We start from the raw sequence: 22,504 nt of genomic DNA, 5'->3' as shown, positions 1-22,504 counted from the left end.
TAGGCTTCATTACCTATTGAAAACCCACTACACACAGCAGTGAGATTTCCCTTTTATTGCTACACGGAATGCTGGACGTCGGTAGACTTTGTTCTATGACTCCACACATAAGCATACCACAGCCTTTACTACCACATTGTAGAAAGCCATGAAACGTTATTGTGAATAACCTGAAATTACATCAGTTTTGGATTTTCAGAAGAAAGGAAGTGAAACCTCAGCATAAAAGATGTTTTAAAGATGTACGTGCGTACTGGGTACATCTGTCAATTTCAGTGTCAACCACATATGTAGATGTGGTTTAGTCCTCAAAGTGTTAGCATGGGTAGATGTATTGAGATCAAGTTACCAGCATATCTGATGATAAACAGGGAATAGAACAACATACCATGGATCATGTTAGAAGAGGGTACCTCCAAGAAAAAAGTCAAACACCAATGCCTGTAGTTCAAGAATAGACGTGCTCAACACATTTGTCACTGATTACAGCCTTAGGCCAAGGCCCCACTATCAGTGATTGGTCAGTATTCAGTTAGTATTTTTTCTCAGGAGTGTGAGACAAAACCAGGAGTGGGTGATAAATGCAGAATTGGTGACTTGTTTCTATTATACCTTTTCTCTGATTGTTCCTCACCTGGTTTTGGCTCCCACTCCTGAGAAAAAATACTGACCGAATACTGATAATGGGGCAGTGGCCTTAGTACTGGGTCTAGGCAGTCACTTTTCTGGTTTGTGGTCAACACAGGATAGGATTTCCTGTGTCCACACATCATGACTGAAGTGTTAAGGGAGCTGGCTAACTGTCTCTTTACAATAGATTAGCCTGCCCCCTTGGCTTTTGCTTAGCTATTGCAATGAGCCAGTCAGCCAGCCTGCTCCACACATAGACAGCACTGATGAAATACCAATGTCCTGTGTCAAGAATAAACCAGATGTGGACAAGGACCAAGGCTGTTATGAGGAGACCAAGACTCCCTTGGAAATAAAAGTATTTGATTACGTTATATATGTTTAAAGTAGGAACATAGGAACTCATCTGGATGCAGTTTTTAGCCAAAACTAGAAGAGAAGTCTTTCCAGGAAAAATGCAAAGGAAGTTTAGATTTTATTTTGTTGAATTATTGTGTATAAATGGGTCCTGCACGTGTGTCACCCCGGGGGAATATAGGGGACTCGGTACTCGGGCCTTTTACCTTGTTTAGGAGGTCACGGCAGTCGGCTCCCGGGCCCGTACTCTTGGTCTCTCTTTAAAAAGGGGTTTTAGTGTACAGTTTTTCTCGTGACGCCACCTGTGGTTTCCGGTAATGGTTACCGGCGCTGCAACAGACCTCTGGGGGATGATGGGATGGCAGCTGGGATGTTTCTGCTCCCCACAGGCGGAGCGGGCCCCCGGGGCAGTGTAGGTGCAAATGGTGGTGATGCTGGGGCTTGCAGTGCAGGAGAGATGGCGCAGAAGGAGTAACTGACAGAGACAGGGGATTCACTTCAGTATCTTTACTGGTGTGGATGTCAGGTACGGTCCAGGGTACTTGGTAGGAAGGGTGCACTTCAGGACTTCTCCCCAGTGAGCGGGTATAAGGCCTCCTGGTCCGTGTCTCCCTCTCTTTAAGCTCCTGGCCAGCCTGCAACTGGGCCTAGCTTCTGTGTCGTGCTGTTCTTCACCTGTCGCTTGGTAGTAGGACCTTTTTCTGGCAACCACTATTCCTGGATGCCGGGGCCTTCGTGGTTCCTAGTCCTGTCAAGGGTTTAGCTTCAGGTCGACCCTACTGGGTATAAAGGACCCTGTAGGCGCGGACCCGGTGTCTGGTTTGTGTCTTGGGGTGAGCCTATGATGCTCCTCTGCCCCCTCAACTCTCTCTCCTCTCCTCCTTGCCTCCGGCCACACTCGGGGCCCTCAATTCAGCAGCAGACGTGCTGCGTCTTCACTGCTCTCAGTGGCAGCACACTCTCTGACTTTCTGCTCTCTGCCTAACTCCACCCTCAATATATATATCCCTATAGGGCTCCCTCTGGTGGTATGAGGTGGAACGGTGGAGGTGTTTGTTTGTAATGAGGGCCTCTTGTGGAGAAGTCCGTCCATGCACCCTTTTGGGTCCTTAGAACAGAGCTGTCCAGGCTTTGTCCGACTTTATGTGTATGTTGATATGTTTTATATATTCTGCATCAAAATACAAAATATAACCAATCACACAATGTTGGATGGTGCATGGCACAACTTTATTTTACGAAAATACGAATAAAATCATTGCATGCCTCTGTATGAAATTAAAGTTCTATGGAGGCCCAGTACAGCCTCTTACAACTCTAGAAAAACAGAACCATTTTATGGCCATGTGCATATGCCCTAAGGGTGCCTGTTACCACGGCCATATTTGAAACCCTGAAGATGGTTATAAGACCTGATTGAAATAATCGGTAATTTTCTGACACTGCGGTCGGTTTCACACGTCCGGATATTTCCGGTACCGGAAAAACCTGTACCAGAGATATCCGTATCCGTGTGCACTTGTGTGGTATATGTGTGCCGCATGAGTGCCGCACCAGGAGCACACGTACTGGCATTTGGGAATCAGTGATACAGTTCACGCAGTTCCCAAGCGCCGGGTGCTGAACGCTGCCCTCATCATAGTCCCCTGCCGACGCTGCGATCAGCACCAGCAGGGGTTAATGATGAGAGTAGTATTCTGCTCCTGGTGTCTCTACCTGTAAAAATAAGAATAAAATAAAAAAATCCATATACTCACCTGTCCCACATGTCCCCCACTGTAAACCATGTGACCGCTCATGCCGAGGAGTCGGGGAGAATGACTCCTGCAGCGAGCGGGCCCCGGAGCTGTGCTCAGAGAGAGGTGTCCTGTCACTCACTGAATGCAGCGGAGGTGCGGGTCGCTTGCTGCACGAGTCATTCTCCCCGGCTCCTCTGCTGAGCAGTCGAATGGATTACAGTGGGGGACATCTCTGGACAGGTGAGTATATAGATTTTATTATTTTATTCTTATTTTTACACATGGACACTGTGGGAGCAGACTACTACTCCCAACATTGTCCCTTGCTCGTGCTGATCACAGCGCGAGCAAGGGACAATGATGAGGGCTGCATTCAGCACCCGGCGTTTGGGAACAGTGCTAACTGTACAGCTGATTCCCAGGCCCCGGTACGTGTCACACTGATGACACACAGATGTCATTCGTGTGTGTTCAGCGTGAGACATTTTGGGGACCAGACCGTGCATCGTGTAAAAAATGGATATGTCAGCGTGTTTTACCCACTGACACACGGTCTGTGGAAACACACTGACATGTGCGCAGACCCATGGATTTGAATGGGTCTGCGTGTGTCAGTGTCTCCAGTACGTGTGTAAACTGTCATCACACTTACCGGACACACTGATGTGTGAAAGAGCCCATACTCCCTTTACCTTCACACATATTTAAATGTATACTCTACCAAAAAAAAAGGTCATCCGCATGGAACAATGCAGACAGCAATACAGTCCTGCGATGGACATAAGGCTATGTGCACACGTTGCGTTTTTACTGTGTTTTTTCAGTGCTGATTTCTCACAAAACCTAAAGGGTTTCCTGATACCAGCAAAGTGAATGAGAATCCTGAAGTCTTATGCACACGTTGCTTATTTTTGATTTACAGATTTGGTGCAGATTCATATCTGCAGCATGTCAATTCGTTCAGCGTTTTTGCTGCAGATTTCACCCATACTAATGAGTGGAGAAAAATCTGCACCAAGAACGCAGCAAAAACGCACGTTTTTGCTGCTGCATTTTTTCTGCCAAGAGATGCAGAAATTTCTGCACCAAATACTTAACGTGTGCACATACCCTAACTGTTTTTTATTTTTCAGAAATCAATAGTACAATTGAAAATAGGAAACTTTGTAAGATATCTTATCAGAGAAATCCACTTCTTTAACCCCATAAACCGATCTTTCATTCTCAAAATACTCAATTCAGCAAAGTCAGATTTTCCTAAAACTGAGAAAGGAGATGACAGTTGGTGCTCATAAAGTTTTATGTAACTAGCGCGGAATGTCTAAGTCTTCTGTTTCTAGCTCCAAAGAATTTAAAAAAGCACTAATTGTCATCTCCTCCCTCAGTGATGGTAAAATCTTTCTTGGGTCTCTTTCACAGGTTAGTAAGGTATCTTCGGTAGGAGTGGTGACAGTTTCCACACGTATCCGAGACACTGACACACACAGACCCATTCAAATGAATGGGACTATGCACATCTCAGTGTGCTTTCACGGACCGTGTGTCCATGTGCTCCACACGGAGACAAGTCCGTTTTTTTGCGGATACACGGTCTGCAAAAGTGCCTCACGCTGAACACACATGGATGACATCCGTGAGTCATCAGTGTGACACGGACTGGTGCCTGGGAATCAGCGCTACAGGTAGCGCTGTTCCCAAGTGCCGGGTGCTGAACACAATAATACAAAGTTTCTTATTTTCACGTGCGCTGTTGATTTATGAAATAAAAATTAAAACAACGGATATACTTTAGGAGAGGATGGTGGTGAGTTTGCAGTTTGTTGCAAATTACAAATATAATTTATAGCAAACCTCAGTGAAAGGAAAGTTTACCTTTTAATAGATATTCCATGATGCTAGTCATTGGCACATGGCTGTGTAAAGTCTCTGTCGTGAAAAATAATAGTATTGGTTAGAAAAACATACAACACAGTATGAAAATCTTGAGTATGGTAAAACGTATTAGGCCTCGTACAGATATCCGTGATTTTTCACATACGTAAAAAAATGGTGTGAGTTTCATTAGTATTTGGTCAGTGTATCAGTTTTTATCATCAGTGTTTCATCAGTGATTTTCATATATGGATAAATAAATTACAAAGATTCTCTGCATTCTTTGCAATGTTAAAGGGAATCTGTTATCAGGTTTTTGCTACCTAATCTGATAGCAGCATGATCTAGATGCAGAAACCCTGATTCCAGCGTTGTCACTTACTGATCTTCGTAGTGTAGTTTTTATAAAATTAGTTTTATTAGCAGGAGATCATTCAGGAAGTCCAACCCCATACCCACCACTGATTGGCATCTTTCTGCCTATGCACAGTGTACACAGAAAGCTGTCAATCAGTGGTGTGGACAGGGTTATACAGAGCTCAGCATTCCCAGAACTGGTAGATATGCAGGAGAGAAAACAGTTTTTAATCAAAACTGCAGCAGCCAGTTATATAAGTGACACATCATTGGAATGAGGGTATTTAAAGACATTTCACCACGTTTTGCATGATAACGTTATATAAGTGACACATCACTGGAATCAGGGTATCTGCCCCTACATTATGCTCTTCTCAGGGAGGGTAGAAAATTCTGGTGACAGATTTCCTTTAATCACAGACAGCACATGGATTGCATTCTGCTGCCATCTGTGTGCTGTATGTGATTTACTTAGACCCATAGACTTGTACTGGTGCTTTTTATCTGTCAACAGGTTTTTGCAATGTAATCTGAGAACAGCATGACGTAGGGGAAGATACCCTGATTCCAGTGATGTGTCACTTACTGGGCTGTGTGTTGCTGTTTCAATAAAATTAGTGTTTTATCAACAGATTATCAATACTGGACTACCTACCTCGTGCCTCCTAGTCATCTTCTCAGTGTAACCCTGCCCCCTCCACTGACTAACAGCTTTCTGTCAATGTGCAGTGCACACAGAAAACTGCCAATGAGTGGTGTGGGTGATATTATACAGCTCAGCATTCTGAGCACTGCTGGATCTGCAACAGAGAAAACAGTGATTGTATCAAAATTATAGCATGCAGATGAGCAAGTGACACATTGCTGGAATCAGGGTCTCAGCCCCTATATCATGCTGTTCTCAGATTACATGCCTCAATAATTGACATATTGCTCCATTTTCCATGCTTAAAAAACACTTGAAAAAAAAACAAAACAGCATCCTGTGTACTATAGGGCTGGATTCACAGTAAGTTTTTTTACACATGGGTTTTTCTAGCTGAAAAATCTACAAATATATATAAAAAAGCTTCCAAATAAAAGTTTTTAGTGTGGTTATTGATGATGTTTTTGAGTATGTGATGTTTTTCTGCTTCAATTGATTTAGTAGTCAAATTCTGAGTGTTTTTTCAGCAGAAAAAAACTCTTGTCGACAAGGAGAAAAACAGCACGATGTGCACTATGAGCCTGTTTTCCTATTTAAAGACCTTTCACCACTTTTTGCATAATAAACTGGCTACCTTATGATACAGTAGCTAAAGAGGTGAATAAAATGTACTTTTTCTTTTTTTCCTCACCATTGTGGAGATATTGGTTTATAAAGTTTGGGGGTGCCTAATATGCTAATTTCCCCTTCAAATAATATGGGGGGGAAAAGAGATTTTTCTCTGGGACATTTACTTTTTCCCTTATATGACATGCTTAATCATAAATAAAGGAGAAAAACGCCCCCAGAGAAGGACAGAACCGGCTTTTTCGTTGTGATCTTATGAGATGGCTGTATCTAACCTTATCTGGGATCTTCTCACTCCCAGTAATTACTCTGATTACAAGATGAGATCTGTCCTGTATTGTCAATACATACAATGCCCTGGATCTATCCCAGGTATCGAGGCATTATTCCCCGATACCTGGGACAGATCCAGAGCATTTTATGTGATGCACAGTGCAGCTCTTCTCCACAGCTGGCGCATGTAATAAGAGCGAGTGAGGGTAGTGAGGAGATCTCCGCGTGATCAGGTTTAGACTCATCAGTCTCACATCACACTAAAAAACCTGTTCTCACCTTCTCTGGGGGCATTTGCATTTTTTCCCCTGTGTGATGCTGCTTTCTTATGTTTGGGCAACATCATACAGGGGAAAAGTAAACACCCCCAGAGAAGAATCTCTATTAAGGCCCCCTCGCTTGAAGGGGAAATTAGAATATTAGGCGCCTTAAAGTGTAGAAGCCAATATCTCTGTAAGGTAGAGGAGAAATACAAAAATGAAAACTAAAGTTTTATTCAGCTCTTCGGCCACTTTACCATGAGGTATCCAGTTCAACTTCTAAAAAGTGGTGAAAGGTCCTCTATAAATGAATGGGAAGCCTAGTCAAATAGTATTTGATTTGGTTTTTGGATTTTTACTTTAGAACAGAATCCACTCCAAAATTCCCTTCAAAAATACTATGTGTGTTTATCTATTAATATCAATAGGAAGTTTATTCAAAGAATAAAGAGGTTTTTAATATGGATTTTGGAGAAGAAGCTGATCCAAAATAAAACAATATTCTGTAAGTACATAAACTAAGGATGGTGTCAGCCAGTTCTAATATGTCTGTATGAACATGGTGGAACACTATTAAATTCAATCAGTATAGCCAAATATAACTTATTCCATGCTGTGAGCAAGTTCTCTCCAAAACTGTAGATGGTTGCCTTTCTAGAAGTTAATAATAATAATAATAATAATAATCTTTTTATTTATATAGCGCCAACATATTCCACAGCGCTTTACAATTCAGACATTATGGGCACTGTCCCAATTGGGGCTCACAATCTACATTCCCTATCAGTATGTCTTTGGAGTGTGGGAGGAAACCGGAGAACTCGGAGGAAACCCACACAAACACAGGGAGAACATACAAACTCCTTGTAGATGTTGTCCTTGGTGGGATTTGAGGAGTTTATCTATGCTCTGGTTGATTAACCCCTTTAAGGTAAACACTAAATAGGAACCATAAAAACGCCTTAATTAGGAATGAACAAGATATTTTGGTGTCTTATTAAATCAGTTTTCTTACAATTATGAGAAACCTGAATTGGTATGAAGAATGTAAATGATTTTATTTTTAATTGATAGTCAAAGTCTTCAGCCTCTGATTAGATGATTCAGCTTATACGTAGCCTGAATTATCATATTCTCCACCCAAGTGATCAAGATTGCAGGTCTGTTCTTGTTTAATGTGCAAAGATCGGTAAGTTCCCAGTAAATAGCAAGTTTGCACATTAGATGCATCGGTTTCTGAGCTGCTTCCAGTTGGTTGCCATTCCTCAGCAAAACACTCCCTTAATAAATATTTTAGCATTATGGGGTAGCTGACAAGACAGTGGTTGGAGCAGGGGCGGCCATGCTCTTCACCTAAGTGCTTAACGACCCCACTTCGACCAACACACTAGGACATGTCTAAAAGTGTCCCATGAACTTCAGGACTATATTTCATTGGAGTGATGTGGTTTGCAGGACTTGATATGAGCATGGCTAACCAGTGGTGGAATGAATACTCTGGTAGGGGCCAGGTAGAAGCTCAATCTTTTAGGCGCAAGGAGGAGATTCAACTCAGAACAGCTATCATGGAAAATTTTAACTTCTTTAGTTTTGGGATTCTTGCTCAGTTCCCATTTTATGAACCCACTAATTGTTTGACTTGTGGAGAATGACAGTCGGAGGGTTGTGTCTTAAACTGTCTGCAATGCTTGATAGCTATTAATTTCTGTACCCCTAAAGACTTCACTTCTGCTGAGGGTGCATGTTGCAGTGCTTGTGTCTAGGGAGTCATCAGTGTTAATGGCGATTCAAACAATTAGACACTACTAGCATTTTAGTTGGATGACCAACCCACGTTACTCCCACCAGGTATGGCTGAACTTTTTGGCTTCTTCGAATTTCAGTAAAGTAAAACTGTGGGGTCAGAGTGACAAAGAACTACAATAGTTTATAATGCGTCGCACGATGGCATTTCTTTCATATCGATCAATGACTTTGCATCAATTTTTAATAGATCAACCTATACTAGAGTTTGGATTTTATGGATGTACTGGACTGCTAACCCATGTGTTTCTGAAGATGCCTCAAAGCCACTGAGAAGCCAGTGCCCTCCAAGGATTATCAAGTAAGCTCTGATGCAAGCTGGGTGAGTACTTTGCTAAGTATTTCATTTGCTATACTGATGATAAAATGTGACTGTATTATGGCCATGTGGAACCTGATCTGATATTTGAGGATAACAGTAGTGATTTGACAGGCTTTTAGGCGCTTTAACTTAAAGTGAACCTGACAGTAGACACATACATGCTATCTGTGGATCGGGCAGTATCAGACACTGACTGTATGACTTCTGCCATACATGTTTAACTCTGAGACGCTGATGCGTTTTAGACAAAAACATACTTTAAGAGCTGCCAGGGACACAGCTGCCTGGGAAAATAGTCTGACAGGTAAGTCCCCAGTGGCTTCTTCCTTCCTGCTTCCCTAGAGTGGACGAGGAGAAGTCTCCGGTGATCCGCCTGTCCTACTAGTCTCCCGAGCGGCTTGATCCCCTGTGGCTTTTAAAGTAGGGTTTTTCTCTGAAACACCAAAGCATCTCAGAGTCAGACATACCTGTCTGAAATCATGTGGATAGTATCTGATAAAGCTGCCGTAGATCAGGCAGCATGTATCAGATGTCAAGCTCACTTTAAGATAATCACCATTTTTTGATAGCAAGGAAACAGAACCATAATTACACAAAAAAGGCCACATGAAAAGAGCGTAAAAGACAAAACACAAAATAAGTATTCTGTTTTCTTTAATATATTTTTAAATATTAAAATGGAGGAAGCAACTTAAATCTAAGATAAGCAGGGGGGCAGGAGGGATAAGGGAAGTATAAACTTGATGGATTCATTTACACAGTAAATTTCACAAAATATAGATTTGAGCTGGGAAGGGGTAATTGAACTTCTTTAAATTGCTGACTTTCATTAAAAAGCTTGCTACCCCTATTGCAGGACTAATCTATATACAAAGAATAAAGTCATACAAAGTAAAAAAGGAAAAAAAAAGAAAAACTGCCTTTAACAAGAAGGCAACAAATGGTAAACAAGGTTAAAAAAGTCATAGAAAGTTTTGGGATGTTGTGTGGATATTATACCTGTATGAAATGTATACATTTGAAATTACATCCAAAACATTTCCCTGTTGAGCCACGCAACATGCTGACAGGTTAGGTCCAAGGTTTTATATTGACTTGATGACCACAGGTCATATTTCCTCCATTGTCAGGCAATAATAATGCAATATTTGTATATTATCCTGAATACGCTGGATGACAAAGATGTCAGCAGGCTTAACTCTGAACAGGAAACTAAGATAACTCTGGCATCTAGCCGGCTGCCCTATCAGGCTGCTATCAGGAAGCAGAGACAGAACTGCAAGTGCTGTACTTTTCACTGATTACATGTGGCTTAGATATTCAGATAAACCCTCATATTTGGTAGCAGGTTGTTCTTGTATTACAACTAGTGGAAAAACCTGGCCAGAAGTGACCATCCATCAATAAACCCTCTAGAGCAAGCACTTGGTGCACAAAGTCTACTACTACATATTACATTTTCATGAATTTCCTGGGGTCGCACATCATGGCGAGAGGTTAAAATGGGTTTTACAAGCAACGTAAGCCCAGTTCATTAGCAGTTGGATGGCACATACTTGTTGCTTTTAGAGTTTTGACCTTACAATACTTTAGTAATATAATCTTTATCATAAAAATACAAACTTTGATATGGAGATAAATAATAGTCCATTTGTGGCAGTTGGAGAACAGAGAAAAACATTCAGAAGGATTCATTGTCAAAGTCTGGACTGGGGTTCCAGAAAAGACTGGGGTCACCAAGAGGGGAAGGAGAACAGGACTGGTGCATGTGGACATTGAGAAGCTGAGGGAAAAGTTCGGTGGCAAAAGAGTCCTCCCATGTCTGATCAGAGTTCAAAGGAGAGGACATATCACTTAAGGGTGATGTGCAGCCCTCATATCCAGAGTCACTGCCTGTCTCCAGAAGGCATGCTGGTTTCTCCACAATGTCTTCAGCAGACAGCAAAAAGCTCTGTGTGTCAACGACAGGTGGGACTTCATCTTCTTGGGATTCCTGCTTCACATTGATGGGGGCAATACAGGAAGGATTTAAAGATGCTTCCTCCGTTTTAATAACAATGTTGGTCTCAATTCCTAGCTCGGAGTCTTGCTCTGAGCAAACAGGTTTTGTGTAGACGTGATCAAACTTGATCAGTTCATTAATGGCCTCCAGCTTGATTGATGGGGTCCCCATAGGAGAAGATGGGGCGGAGGGTATGGAATCTGATTCGACTTCTTTAATTTCTTGCTGGTTCCAAGACATGTTTTCTTCATAGGTAAGCAACATGTCTGAGTCCAGGCTTTCCAATAAGCCCAGCAAGATATCAGACTGAAAAACAAAAATTAAATCATTAAATTTAAAAATGATAAAACGTCCAAGACAATGTCCCAATTGTTGACCATTAACACATTTGTTCTGGATCTGTGAAAAATATTCTCATGTTATATTTGGCATTACTTCAATATTCTGCATTTTCTAGCATTTTAAAAGGTCATTCAATTGTTCAGTAGCAGATTATGTGACCTTCTAAATGCTTTATTGTTTTAATCCTTTTATTGATTTAGCAGTCTGTTTGTTGTTCTTGCTTGATAACCCATGTGTATCCTTCCACAAAAAGAACCTGTTAGCAAAAGCTGACCAGTTGGATCATGGCAAGGTCGGGGGCTGTTAATGCAATCAATGAGGAAGTCCCATGACAGTTGTGAGTGTTATAGCCACACATAGGAAATAGTGGCCATTATACAAGGGGGAAATGCAGTCACACTAATCACTACCCTTCACAGGAAAATAGTAAGGTCAAAATATGCAGAAATATTGGAAAAATGAATAAAGCAAGTGAATGTGCTACTGACAGCAAAGAAACCCTTAAAGGGTTATTCCCATTTCCAAGATCCTATCCAAATATGTAGTAGATGTAATAATAATATTAACAAATACCTCCAATTAGAAATGTAGTATAGTTTTTCTGATTCACTATGTCTCTTTCCTTATGTGCAGTCATTGCTGGACCTTAGGTATCCATGGTTACGACCACTAGCAACTAGCTAACTAACTGTCACTATATGGATACCTAAGGTCCTGCAATGCCTGCACATGAGGAAAGAGACATAGTGAATCAGAAAAACTATACTACATTTCTAATTGGAGGTATTTGTTAATATTATTATTATTACACCTAATACATGTCTCTTTCCTCATGTGCAAGCATTGCAGGACCTTAGGTATCCATATAGTGATAGTTAGTTAGCTAGTTGCTAGTGGTCGTAACCATGGATACCTAAGGTCCTGCAATGCCTGCACACAAGGAAAGAGACATAGTGAATCAGAAAAACTATACTACATTACTAATTGGAGGTATTTGCTAATATTATTATTATACTGGGATAGGATTTTGGAGATAGGAATACCCCTTAAATTTTAATTTCCTATATGCAACTCATTTATATGCTAAATCGTACAATCAGCCCTTAAAGCTGTGGCTCTAACATAAATTACAGAGGGTACCTGTTGTGAAAATGTCTTGGCAACATATGTTAGTGGTGAAATCTGTGTTTTTGACTCGATCAAAAGGAGACGAATCTGGCAAAGGCTTAAACTGTTATTTAGAGGGCATCTGGCCCTATTGCATTATATTAGTCCGGTCATTTTATAGATACCGCAACTTTATAAAAAATAAAGGCATTTAAGACATGTACAGTATATTTTACAAATGAGTCCTCACCTCACAGTCTGAAGAATCAGGGCTGTCAGAATCCATGCAGACATGGTCAAGTTCGGAGACATCTGGGCCTGCTCCTGCTGCAGAGGTGCACATAGTCTGAGTGCTGCGGACTCAGCGGACCCGGTCACCGGCCTGACCTCATCTTCTCTGGACTGTGTCAGAACCTATGGAAGAGTAGACACATTTTAGCCACACAATGACTCTATGCAGCAAAACCGACAGGACACAGGTTATAAGCTACACGTTTCCCCTGGAGAAATAGTATTTTAAAATCCAAAGAAACCACAAAGTGGAAAATAGCATTGTGCCTCTAGTTTTGGACTGTGGGAAGCTTACTGAATGAAGAAAGGACCACCCTGGCATATGCCCAAGTTTTTGCTTTGACATGTTATGAAATCGTGCATGTTTTTTTAGGAGAACTTCCTCACACCTTGCATTGTATGCAAAACTAATGAATGACTGGACTTGGTGACTGGAGTAACTTCATGTACAAAGAAATCGACTTCCTGCTAATTCAAGGAAGCAAGAGGAATCTAGACGTACAGCTTGTGTGACAAAGGAGGAGAGCAAATAAAGCAGATGATTGCCTGGGGGCTGTTCTCAAATGATGAAAGATTGACTTAATTTTAACGCTCCACCTTTGCACAATATGTTGTAAGCGAGACTGACGTGTGAACATTTTCCCCGTCCTCTGCAAATTAGAGACAAACCTACAGCCAGTTCTACTGGTTTCACATAGTGAAATCCACTGCAGAAAACAACCCAATCTCTTCTACTCCTAGCAACAGACTAAGAGTCTAAAGGCCCCGTCACACTAAGCGACGCTACAGCGATTTCGACAACGATACGACCTGTCAGGGATCGTTGCTGCGTCGCTATGTGGTCGCTGGTGAGATGTCAAACAGTCAGATCTTCCCAACGACGCAGCAACGATGCGGAAACCCGTAACGATCTGTATAACGATGCACGCCTATGTGTTTCTGTGTCTGAGTAGTTAACAAGGTCGTTGGTAAGGTGTCAAACACACCGATGCATGCTACCCAGCGGGACCTCAACGATCAAAAAAAGGTCCAGACCATTCCGACACGACCAGCGATCCCACAGCAGGGGCCTGGTCGTTGCTACATGTCAAACGTAGCGATATCGCTACTGAGGTCGCTGTTGCGTCACAAAACTTGTGACTCAGCAGCGATCTCGCTAGCGATCTCGCTTAGTGTGACGGGGCCTTAAGATTCCCTAGAACCAGATTAGGATATCTCTCTAAACCCAGCAGTGTTCTTATTAAAAGCCTTCCTGTGGGAGGAATAGTCACATTCTTTTCATAAGGGCACAGGATCTGGATAAAGGGCTGAGTCTGTGGTCTATACTTCCTCGACAGAAATGGGAAAAAAAGCTTCCATTCATGGTCTAGATCAGGGATGTCAAACTCAAATACACAGAAGGCCAAAATTAAAAACTTGGACAAAGTCGCGAGGCAACCTTGAGATTTATTAAAAAAAACCATAAAACATAATATTCAGTTGGGTCACAAAGGAGCAGATCTCAGAACTTTGCAGCCCTTACAGAGTAATTTGCCTCCTATTGAAGCCCCTAGATTGCCCTTTCATTGCCCCCATAAATTATGATGCCAACAAAAGTGCCCCCGAGCGCAGTATGATACCCCCACAGTGAATTCCTCCACAAATATGGTATCATGACCCTACCCCCCCCCCTCAATTCACCAGGAAATGAATGGGGACCCCCACACAGTATGATGTCCCAACTGTGATCCCCATACAGTATAATGAACCCCACATAGTCCTCCATTCAGAATAATGACCCCACAAAATCCTCCATACAGAATAATGGTCCCACATACAGAATAATGGGCCCCACATAGCCCTCTATACAGAATAATGGGCCCCACATCGTCCTCCATACAGAATAATGGGCCCCACATAATCTTCCATACAGAATAATGGCCCCACATCGTCCTCCATACAGAATAATGGGCCCCACATCGTCCTCCATACAGAATAATGGGCCCCACATCGTCCTCCATACAGAATAATGGGCCCCACATAATCCTCCATACAGAATAATGGGCCCCACATTGTCCTCCATACAGAATAATGGGCTCCACATAGTCCTCCATATGGAGTTGCGGGCCAAATATAATCACCATAAGTGCCAAATTTGGCCCAAGGGCCAGAGTTTGACATGTGTGATCTAGATAATCACCTCAACTTCTTCATCTTTCACCTCCAGGGCTTCAAGGCCCAATCTCTGTCGTAGTTCTTGGTTTTCCGTTAACAAGCCATGCGACTTTTCTCGTAAAAGCTTATTTTCGATCAGGAGTTTCTCATTCTAGAAAAACAAAAAAAATAAACATTAAATTTATTTTACCTATAGTGCCCCATATGGCACCATATTACAGAGCAATGGTTGTAGGGGAAGAATAGCTCTGTAAAAAGGTGACTGATGAAGAATATCATAGTTTTTTCTGTACTATTCATATAAATCTCCATTTGGAATAGAAGGCATATGGAGGGGAGGTTCAGTGGGGCCCTCTAGAGTTTTCCAGGTGACATGTGCAAGGCATTAATATGTGAATGCTGAGAAAGTAATATTACATGTAAAAAAAAAGATGGAGACCAAGAGGTGAAATTCTAAATATTTTCTATAGGGTGGCTGAAGGCAGAGTGGCATATGTACCTTAAAGGGGTAATCCATCCTTAAAATAGAAGTCTGCAGTCACTCTATGTGACTGCAGACTTGTAAATCCTCACATCTCACGCACTGCAATGATTTCTCCAGTGCCAGTGATAGGAGCGTGACTGGAAGTATGTGATTTGCATATATGCGGTCATCGCTGAATGCACTTGCCGGATAAAGTCTAGTCGGAATGTAGCTGGAAGTATGCATATCACATATGTGAGGTCAAATGACCTCCCGCCCGCTCCCAGAAAATCCTCACAGCCTGCAGTGCGGTGTGAGGACTCACACGTCTACAGTCACAGAGTCCCTGCAGACTTGTATCTTAAGGCCAAACAACCCCTTTAACATATCAAACAGGGTTATTTAACATGTGTGTGAAGAAGGGCTGTGTGGCTAGATGCATGCAAATGCACAGAAATTGAACCACATATGCAAAAAATTGAAAAATGAACTATGTATCTATTGTTCAGTAGTACCTGCTGATAAATGGTGGTGAGTTTTTAAAAAGCCGAACGTTCCTTATAGGCTTTTGTTTTAAAACAAACAAACTGTCCTTTACTCACCCTCCATGGATCCGGCGCGGAGTACCTGCCGCTGTTCTCAGGGTAATTGTTATTGTCTGCAACGTTGACAGCACTGCAGCCAATCGGTGAGCTTAGTGGCTCTGCCTTTGAAGACTGCACAAGCTGCTCAATGATTTTCTACCACGCTGTCAAAGTGATATCAGCGCTGCAGACAATAATAGACACTGGGTGTAGCAGCTGGACCCGGGGCGGGTGGGTAAAGCAATTTTTTTTTTTTAGACAATAGTTTTCTGTAAATGGAAAATCCCTTTAAAGACTGACAAGACATGCATTATATTACCTCCAGCTCCAGATCCAACACTTGCTGCTCCAGTTCGCTCATTCTGGCTTTTTTTCTGTCACGTGCTGTTTGAGCTGCTACTCTGTTCTTTAATTTCCTATTAAAATACAAATATATATTAAGTCTGTGATAAGGAGCTGAACGTTCAGACAATGAAAAGCTATCCACATAAGGATAAGACGGCTGTGGTGTGTAGGTTTACATATGGGATACGTGTAGTTACAGCTAACAGGGGAATATCTAGCAGGCTACAAGGATAGGAAATACACAGGCCTCAATTCCTGCGCACAACGTGCAATCCCAGGAGCAAGTACCTTCATGTCTAATAGTAAAATTACATAGTATTGCATCAGCTTAATGATACTGCTGAGTAAGAGGAAAACAGATGGCATATACCCAGTCAGGGGCCGCACCGTACAGAAAGGCTCAAGGACAAGGTCCTCACGCAATGCTATGAACAGCTGGAAGAGTTTTCCAGGGAACAACATTGTATTTTTATATAATCTTTATCAATGCTAAGAGCAGTGCCTCCCCCTCCCAACATGGATATTATTACACAACCTTACAATAAATAAGTGGTATACTAGCTTAGTAATACATCCCTCCTTTCCCAATGCGGAGTATCTGTACAGATTAACCATTCAGGACTATGGGAAAGCCAAGCTGAAACATCAATCAGAACTGCAACACCAGCCATATGGCCTGTCATCCAGAGTCTCCAGAAAAAGATGGCCAAATAAAGTAGTTGATCATGAGAGAATATCCACTCACTTACAGGAAACACTACGCTCCAGTTTCTTCCTATCTACGCTCTACAACACTGAAAGACCAAGAAAGAAAAGTTGTGGAACTGTGAAAATCATAGGATCAATAGACATGTTAATGATACGCAAATGATAAAAAAATGGAAACAACATTTTCAAAACATCTCGATTTATTCAGTATTGAATATGAGCGACATACGCAGAATTGCAAAGGGAGCTGCCAGCAGTGGAGCTTGATGATTTTGCTAAGTGCATTCAGGGTGAACTTTCCTCATACAACCATTAATAACCTAATTTATAGCAGTCCAGGCATGTAAGTGTATGTATTTCTGTGTGTGGTATTTCTGTGTGTGGCGTTCACACTATATATACTAAAGAAACCAAGAAATGTTGTTTCCATTTTTTCATCATTACACATTATTAACATGTCATTCATCCTGCGGTTTTCATAATTACACAACTTTGCCTTCTCGGTGTTGCAATTTCACTGTTGAGGAGACAATATGAAGTGGAACCTTACATAAGACACCAATGGGCCTAGTAGGATCTGTACGCTAAGCTCCTTTCATGCCCACATTTCTTCTCCGTAAGAAGAGGTGTAAGAACCGTTACATGATGGACCCTAACAGCATCTCACCAACTATAATGGGGGCTCGTCTGGGTTCCACTATAGGGTCCAAACTCTAATGACGAAGTATTAACAGCCGTATGAAGACTTCTTCCAGAGGTGCTTTACTACTGACATTCTCCATGTATCATTCTGAGGGTCCATTTTAAATGATCCTTAAAAAGGGTATTCTAGTTTTGCAAAACCCCTCTGCCCTAGCTGCAGTTCGTAAAAAAAAAAGAAAGTGCTGTACTTGCTCTACACAGGTCCAGCATGGAGTATTGACCACTTCTCCCAGTGTCTGTTATTGTCTTCAGCGCTGGCGTCAATTTCGCTCTGGTCAACAATTGAGCTCACTGGCTCTGCCCGGAGTTGAAGGCACAAGCCGTTGACCACAGTTAAGGGCTGCGACGCTGTCGATGTGACATCAGCACTGAAGACAATAAGGACACCAGGAGTAGACTCAGCGCTGGACCCAGGAAGAGTGAATACAGCACATATTTTTGCTTTTTATTTTTTTAAACCAAAGTACAGCTGAGGAAGAGGTCAAGTCACTGACAAAGTTGAGTATGGATGTGACTAATGTCTATGAACAATAGACGGGAATGGTTATTTTATAACATAAGAGACGAGTTCAAGCTTCTGATAGACAAACAGTGGAGGTTTAGTGAGAGAATTGACAACAATTTTTGGAATATTTTTCTTTTCCATCCACAGATTGTCAAGGGAAAAAAACAAAATGACTGTACCACAAGACTCAAGAGTTACCAGCGTTATAAAAACCAATTAAGGATACTCAACTGCTGACATGGCAAAAGCAAATCATACAGGGGCGCATTACAAAACTGGTACAATGGGAAACCAGATTCTCACTTTTACTATACAGAGGTACTTTTAAAGGTAAAAGTAGCATTCATACAGGATGCTATGGGCTACTGCACCATGCGGATATCTCCCCATTATGTTCACAGCATCAGTGATACTATTTGTTGTCTTCTTTTATATTAACACATCTGTGTTTCCAAAACACAGGACAGTCACCAAGCTGATGGTTCTGCAGATGTCTATGCACTTTGTGGCCATGATCCATGTGATTTATGCCCTGGAACACTTCGAATGAATTCTTTAGATTTAGAAATGGCGGCTATCAGAAACCCAAGGGACAGGAAATCCCAGAAAGGACCCCATAAATGAAAATATACAGGATGACTGAACAGTTTCTGTGTAAGCAGAGCATGCAATGTGACTTAAGTGATAACTGCCCTGACCATAAGGAAGAACCTAGATACATTCAGGGTGGGGAATGGTTGTAAAATCTTTGCCTCGTTTCCTCATTCTCGTGATCGGCCAGTTCCATGCTGCTATTCTGGGCCCAGGAGCCGGGCATTCTCCACGCCGGCAAGTTTATTTTCGTCTTCAGGGGATTAAAGAAAAGTAACTGACAAACCTATGAGGGTATCACAGGGCACTTCGGCATGGTACACAATCTACATGTAGCTACTTGTAAAAAGCACACCTTCACATAGTAATTATCCTGGGGAAAAAAACAGGTTAAACTCCAGCAAATGAAAGGGCGGACATGACAATCAAGTGGGAGTGGGACATTTAACTGGAGTCGCTAGAAAAGGTCCCTGATGTCTCAGCTTTATCCTCATTTGGCCAGAAATTAATATTGTATTATGTACAGCACAGCCTGCAGTGCTGCGGCCGGACATGGTGAAGAAATTTCACATATTGCGCAAGTGAAAAGTTCCAGGAAGAGATAATTGGCTTAAACTCAGTAGATATACAGATATTTATTCATGGCTCTCAGTGACGTCAAACCAGCCAGCTCCCCTACATGCCACGCAGGCAAGATCAGCTAACACCCTCCCACTCAGCAGGCCATTTACTGGAATGTCGGCAGCCCCCATAAGCCAGGATACAGGGGAGAGGATACAGGGGAGAGGAGTTCTACTCTGTCCAGAAGTCAGGATAAAGCAGGGGGGATTACATTGCCCCAGGACACACAGGCAGTGGGATAAACTGTAGAAAGGTTCAAATGTAAACAAAAGTTACAATGTAACAAGATCAGGATTACAGGGGAAGTTGTTTAACCCCTACCCTGCGGGATAAGGACCAATGTATCTAAAAATGTCACTATTTCCACCAAGATACCAGCAAAATTCCAGTTGTGGGCTAATAAGTTTCCAGACATTGCAGTTAATGACAATCAGGAGGCATCATGAGTTGGATCATATCACCATATGTCTGGGTGACAGCTCAGGGGGGAGATCGCAGCCCAGGGGGGAGATCGCAAGTCATGGGAGATAACAGCCCAAGGGTGAGATCGCAGCTCAGGGGAGAGATCCCAGCCCAGGGGAGAGATCACAGCTCAGGGGGGAGATCGCAGCTCAGAGTACAAGGACAGATCATGTAATCGTGACACAACAGATAAGACTTCTATGAGGAGAAGCTGCTATTTGTGGAAGGCTCAATACAATCATCACACACTGTCTGCCAGACCTGATGACACAAATGGGCCGATGCACCCTGTATGATAGTGTGCACTGGGGAGAGGCTATATACCCACAGTATACACACACTATATACAGTGATGGGGGATGCTCACTGTATGATAGCCTCTCCCCAGTACACACTATATCATCATAGTATACCCAGTATTTACACTACACACACACACACTATATGCACAGACTACATACACTAATAATTATATATACACACACACATTTTATATATATACACACAGTATATATACACTATACACACACACAGTGTCAGGGGTAGCCGCACCTCCTCAGCGCCTTCTCCTCCGGCGTCAGATGTGTCAGCCGCTGCCTTTTCCTCGGAGGGACGTCGCCGCTCGCTGACTCCGGGCTGGACGGACTGTGGATGGGTAACATGATGGACGCCAGAGAGTTGCAGTCACTTTGCTCCGACTGGTTTCCAGGGATAAAGATGACTTTGGGGGCTCCCATGACAACCATGTCTGGGTGCTGGGGGAGGACCGGGGACGGGAGAAGGACCGGGAACAACAAGCCGGCAGAACCTTATACACTGAACTGAGCACTGCAGCCATTCATATCTACAGTGCGTGTCCCCTCCCTATTGGGCAAGCCCAGTGATGTCACGTGATAAGCATAATGCAGCTCTATGGAGGAGCCGCTGCAGAACAGGACGGCTCACTCCTTCTGTGGGGGTGCGACCTTTACCCTGGCCCTTCCCTCTTCAGGACTAGCATTATGAGTGCTGCTATTAAGGACTGTGCTGCAGAGCCAATTAGTTATAGCATCCTTGTCCTTATCCTTTTAGTTGCATTGTAGCCATGAAATGTGACAAGGGCTGGTCATAGATAAGAACCTATAATTAGTAGAGCTGCTGTGAATTGATTCACATGTCCCATTCCATCTGTCACGGCAGTGGTCTGCGGCACAGAAGAGGGGGTACCACTATTCTTTTGATTAGTAAGGCTGGCACGATGTCACATGTCCGTCACACCGCAACGATGACGTTGCACCAGGCCGACTAATCAAAAAAAAGAGCCGCGTAGGTCGGAGATAAGATGTGATGCCCCCTCTCCTGTGCCTCACCCACAGACCCCTGCCGTCACCGATGGAATGGAACGTGCGAATCGATTTGCACCAACTCCAAAAATTAGTTTAGGCAATAACTTTTCAGTCACTCCCATACGAAGAGATCAACAGCAAACAATCTGCTCTGTCTTGTACAAAATGTATTGTATCCTGTAAATATTTTATTATTTTGTGGCATTAACTTGCCATGATTTTTAGTATAACTTTGCTAGGAGTTGTTCATGCAATTTGAAGCCAAGCACCTGTTTACACAAGAAGCAATGCTGCACGATACGGTGGGTCATTAACAATGGAAGGACGTGTCTGTATATGTAATTTCGATCACTTTTGAGGTCGCTCGTCTTTCCTTCTGTATCGCCTACCAGTGTCCAGCCGGTGCCTGTTTATAAGTGGGAGTATAATGCAGACAATGATCTTAGACAATATTCTACATATTATATTAATATTACCTCCGATTATTATCACGGTGAGGCCACCTTCATGTATTCATCTTTCACGGACAGAATACAATCTAATATAAGCAACAAGGGCTGGAACTTGTCAACTTCACCAAAAGACATGTCCATCGTTAGGCGCAGGGGCACACATATCATTGGTGCAACCTATGCAGCCGCACAGGGCCCAAAACGTAATGGGGGCCCAATACCATCTCCAAATGGTACATTATGATGAGTTCTTGGACTGGAAAGAGCCCATATATTCGTCTTACACAAGAGGCTTTTATGGACCGAGTACTGACCGCAATGTCCATGCCAACCATGAATCTCCTGACCCGACTTAAACAGCCACCTAAACATACAGTATATGAGGCAGCTCAATTTTCAGGAGACCTGCAGGCAGTTTGCACTCAGACCATGAAAGTTGGATATGTTGAACCGGCCTAACTAATGATGGACGTGTCTTGGTGAGGCTGACAATTTCCAAGCCATTTTGTATATATTGACTACCAACACAAGATCCTGATGGTGCATATGAATCTCATAAAATATAACTTTTATTAAGTAATAAATACACAATAAAAACAGGAATAAATAATAAAACAGGGAAAGCCCCAATGGAGGACCACATAAATAAATGCATATGCTGTAGATTAATATACAGCTAAATAGTTAGCCTTCCCAGGGCAAAGTGCTAACGAGATGGCTATTATACTGTCGGAGCAAGATAGGACTATACAGATTTCAATATGTAGAGTATGCTGGTGAGATTATATATATATATATATATATATATATATATATATATATATATATATATATATATATATACAGTACAGACCAAAAGTTTGGACACACCTTCTCATTTAAAGATTTTTCTGTATTTTCATGACTATGAAAATTGTACATTCACACTGAAGGCATCAAAACTATGAATTAACACATGTGGAAT

At 42.3% G+C, this 22,504-nt stretch overlaps 1 protein-coding gene and 1 long non-coding RNA gene across 2 annotated transcripts; both read right to left on the bottom strand.

Annotated features, from left to right (window-relative positions):
* Positions 1-1,613: 1,613 nt before the first annotated feature.
* Positions 1,614-6,799, bottom strand: LOC141167388 (uncharacterized). The gene is made up of 3 exons (XR_012251419.1): positions 5,611-6,799; positions 4,599-4,652; positions 1,614-2,158 (listed from the first exon to the last, which is right to left on the bottom strand). It is a non-coding gene; the product is annotated as an uncharacterized lncRNA (long non-coding RNA).
* A 2,724-nt stretch (positions 6,800-9,523) lies between these two features.
* On the bottom strand, positions 9,524-20,641 carry XBP1 (X-box binding protein 1). The gene is given in 6 exon segments (XM_073676404.1): positions 9,524-11,194; positions 12,588-12,695; positions 12,698-12,751; positions 14,808-14,933; positions 16,149-16,245; positions 20,316-20,641. Coding segments are annotated over 6 exon segments (1,206 nt in total). The 5' UTR covers positions 20,510-20,641; the 3' UTR covers positions 9,524-10,567.
* Between the last annotated feature and the right edge of the window lie 1,863 nt (positions 20,642-22,504).

This window comes from Phyllobates terribilis, unplaced genomic scaffold (genome assembly GCF_046119375.1).
Source record: "Phyllobates terribilis strain yellow unplaced genomic scaffold, ASM4611937v1 Scaffold_1__5_contigs__length_1240528914, whole genome shotgun sequence".
Taxonomy (NCBI): domain Eukaryota; kingdom Metazoa; phylum Chordata; class Amphibia; order Anura; family Dendrobatidae; genus Phyllobates; species Phyllobates terribilis.
The sequence above is the reverse complement of the archived record's forward strand: the minus strand, read 5'-3'. Positions and strand labels throughout refer to the sequence as shown.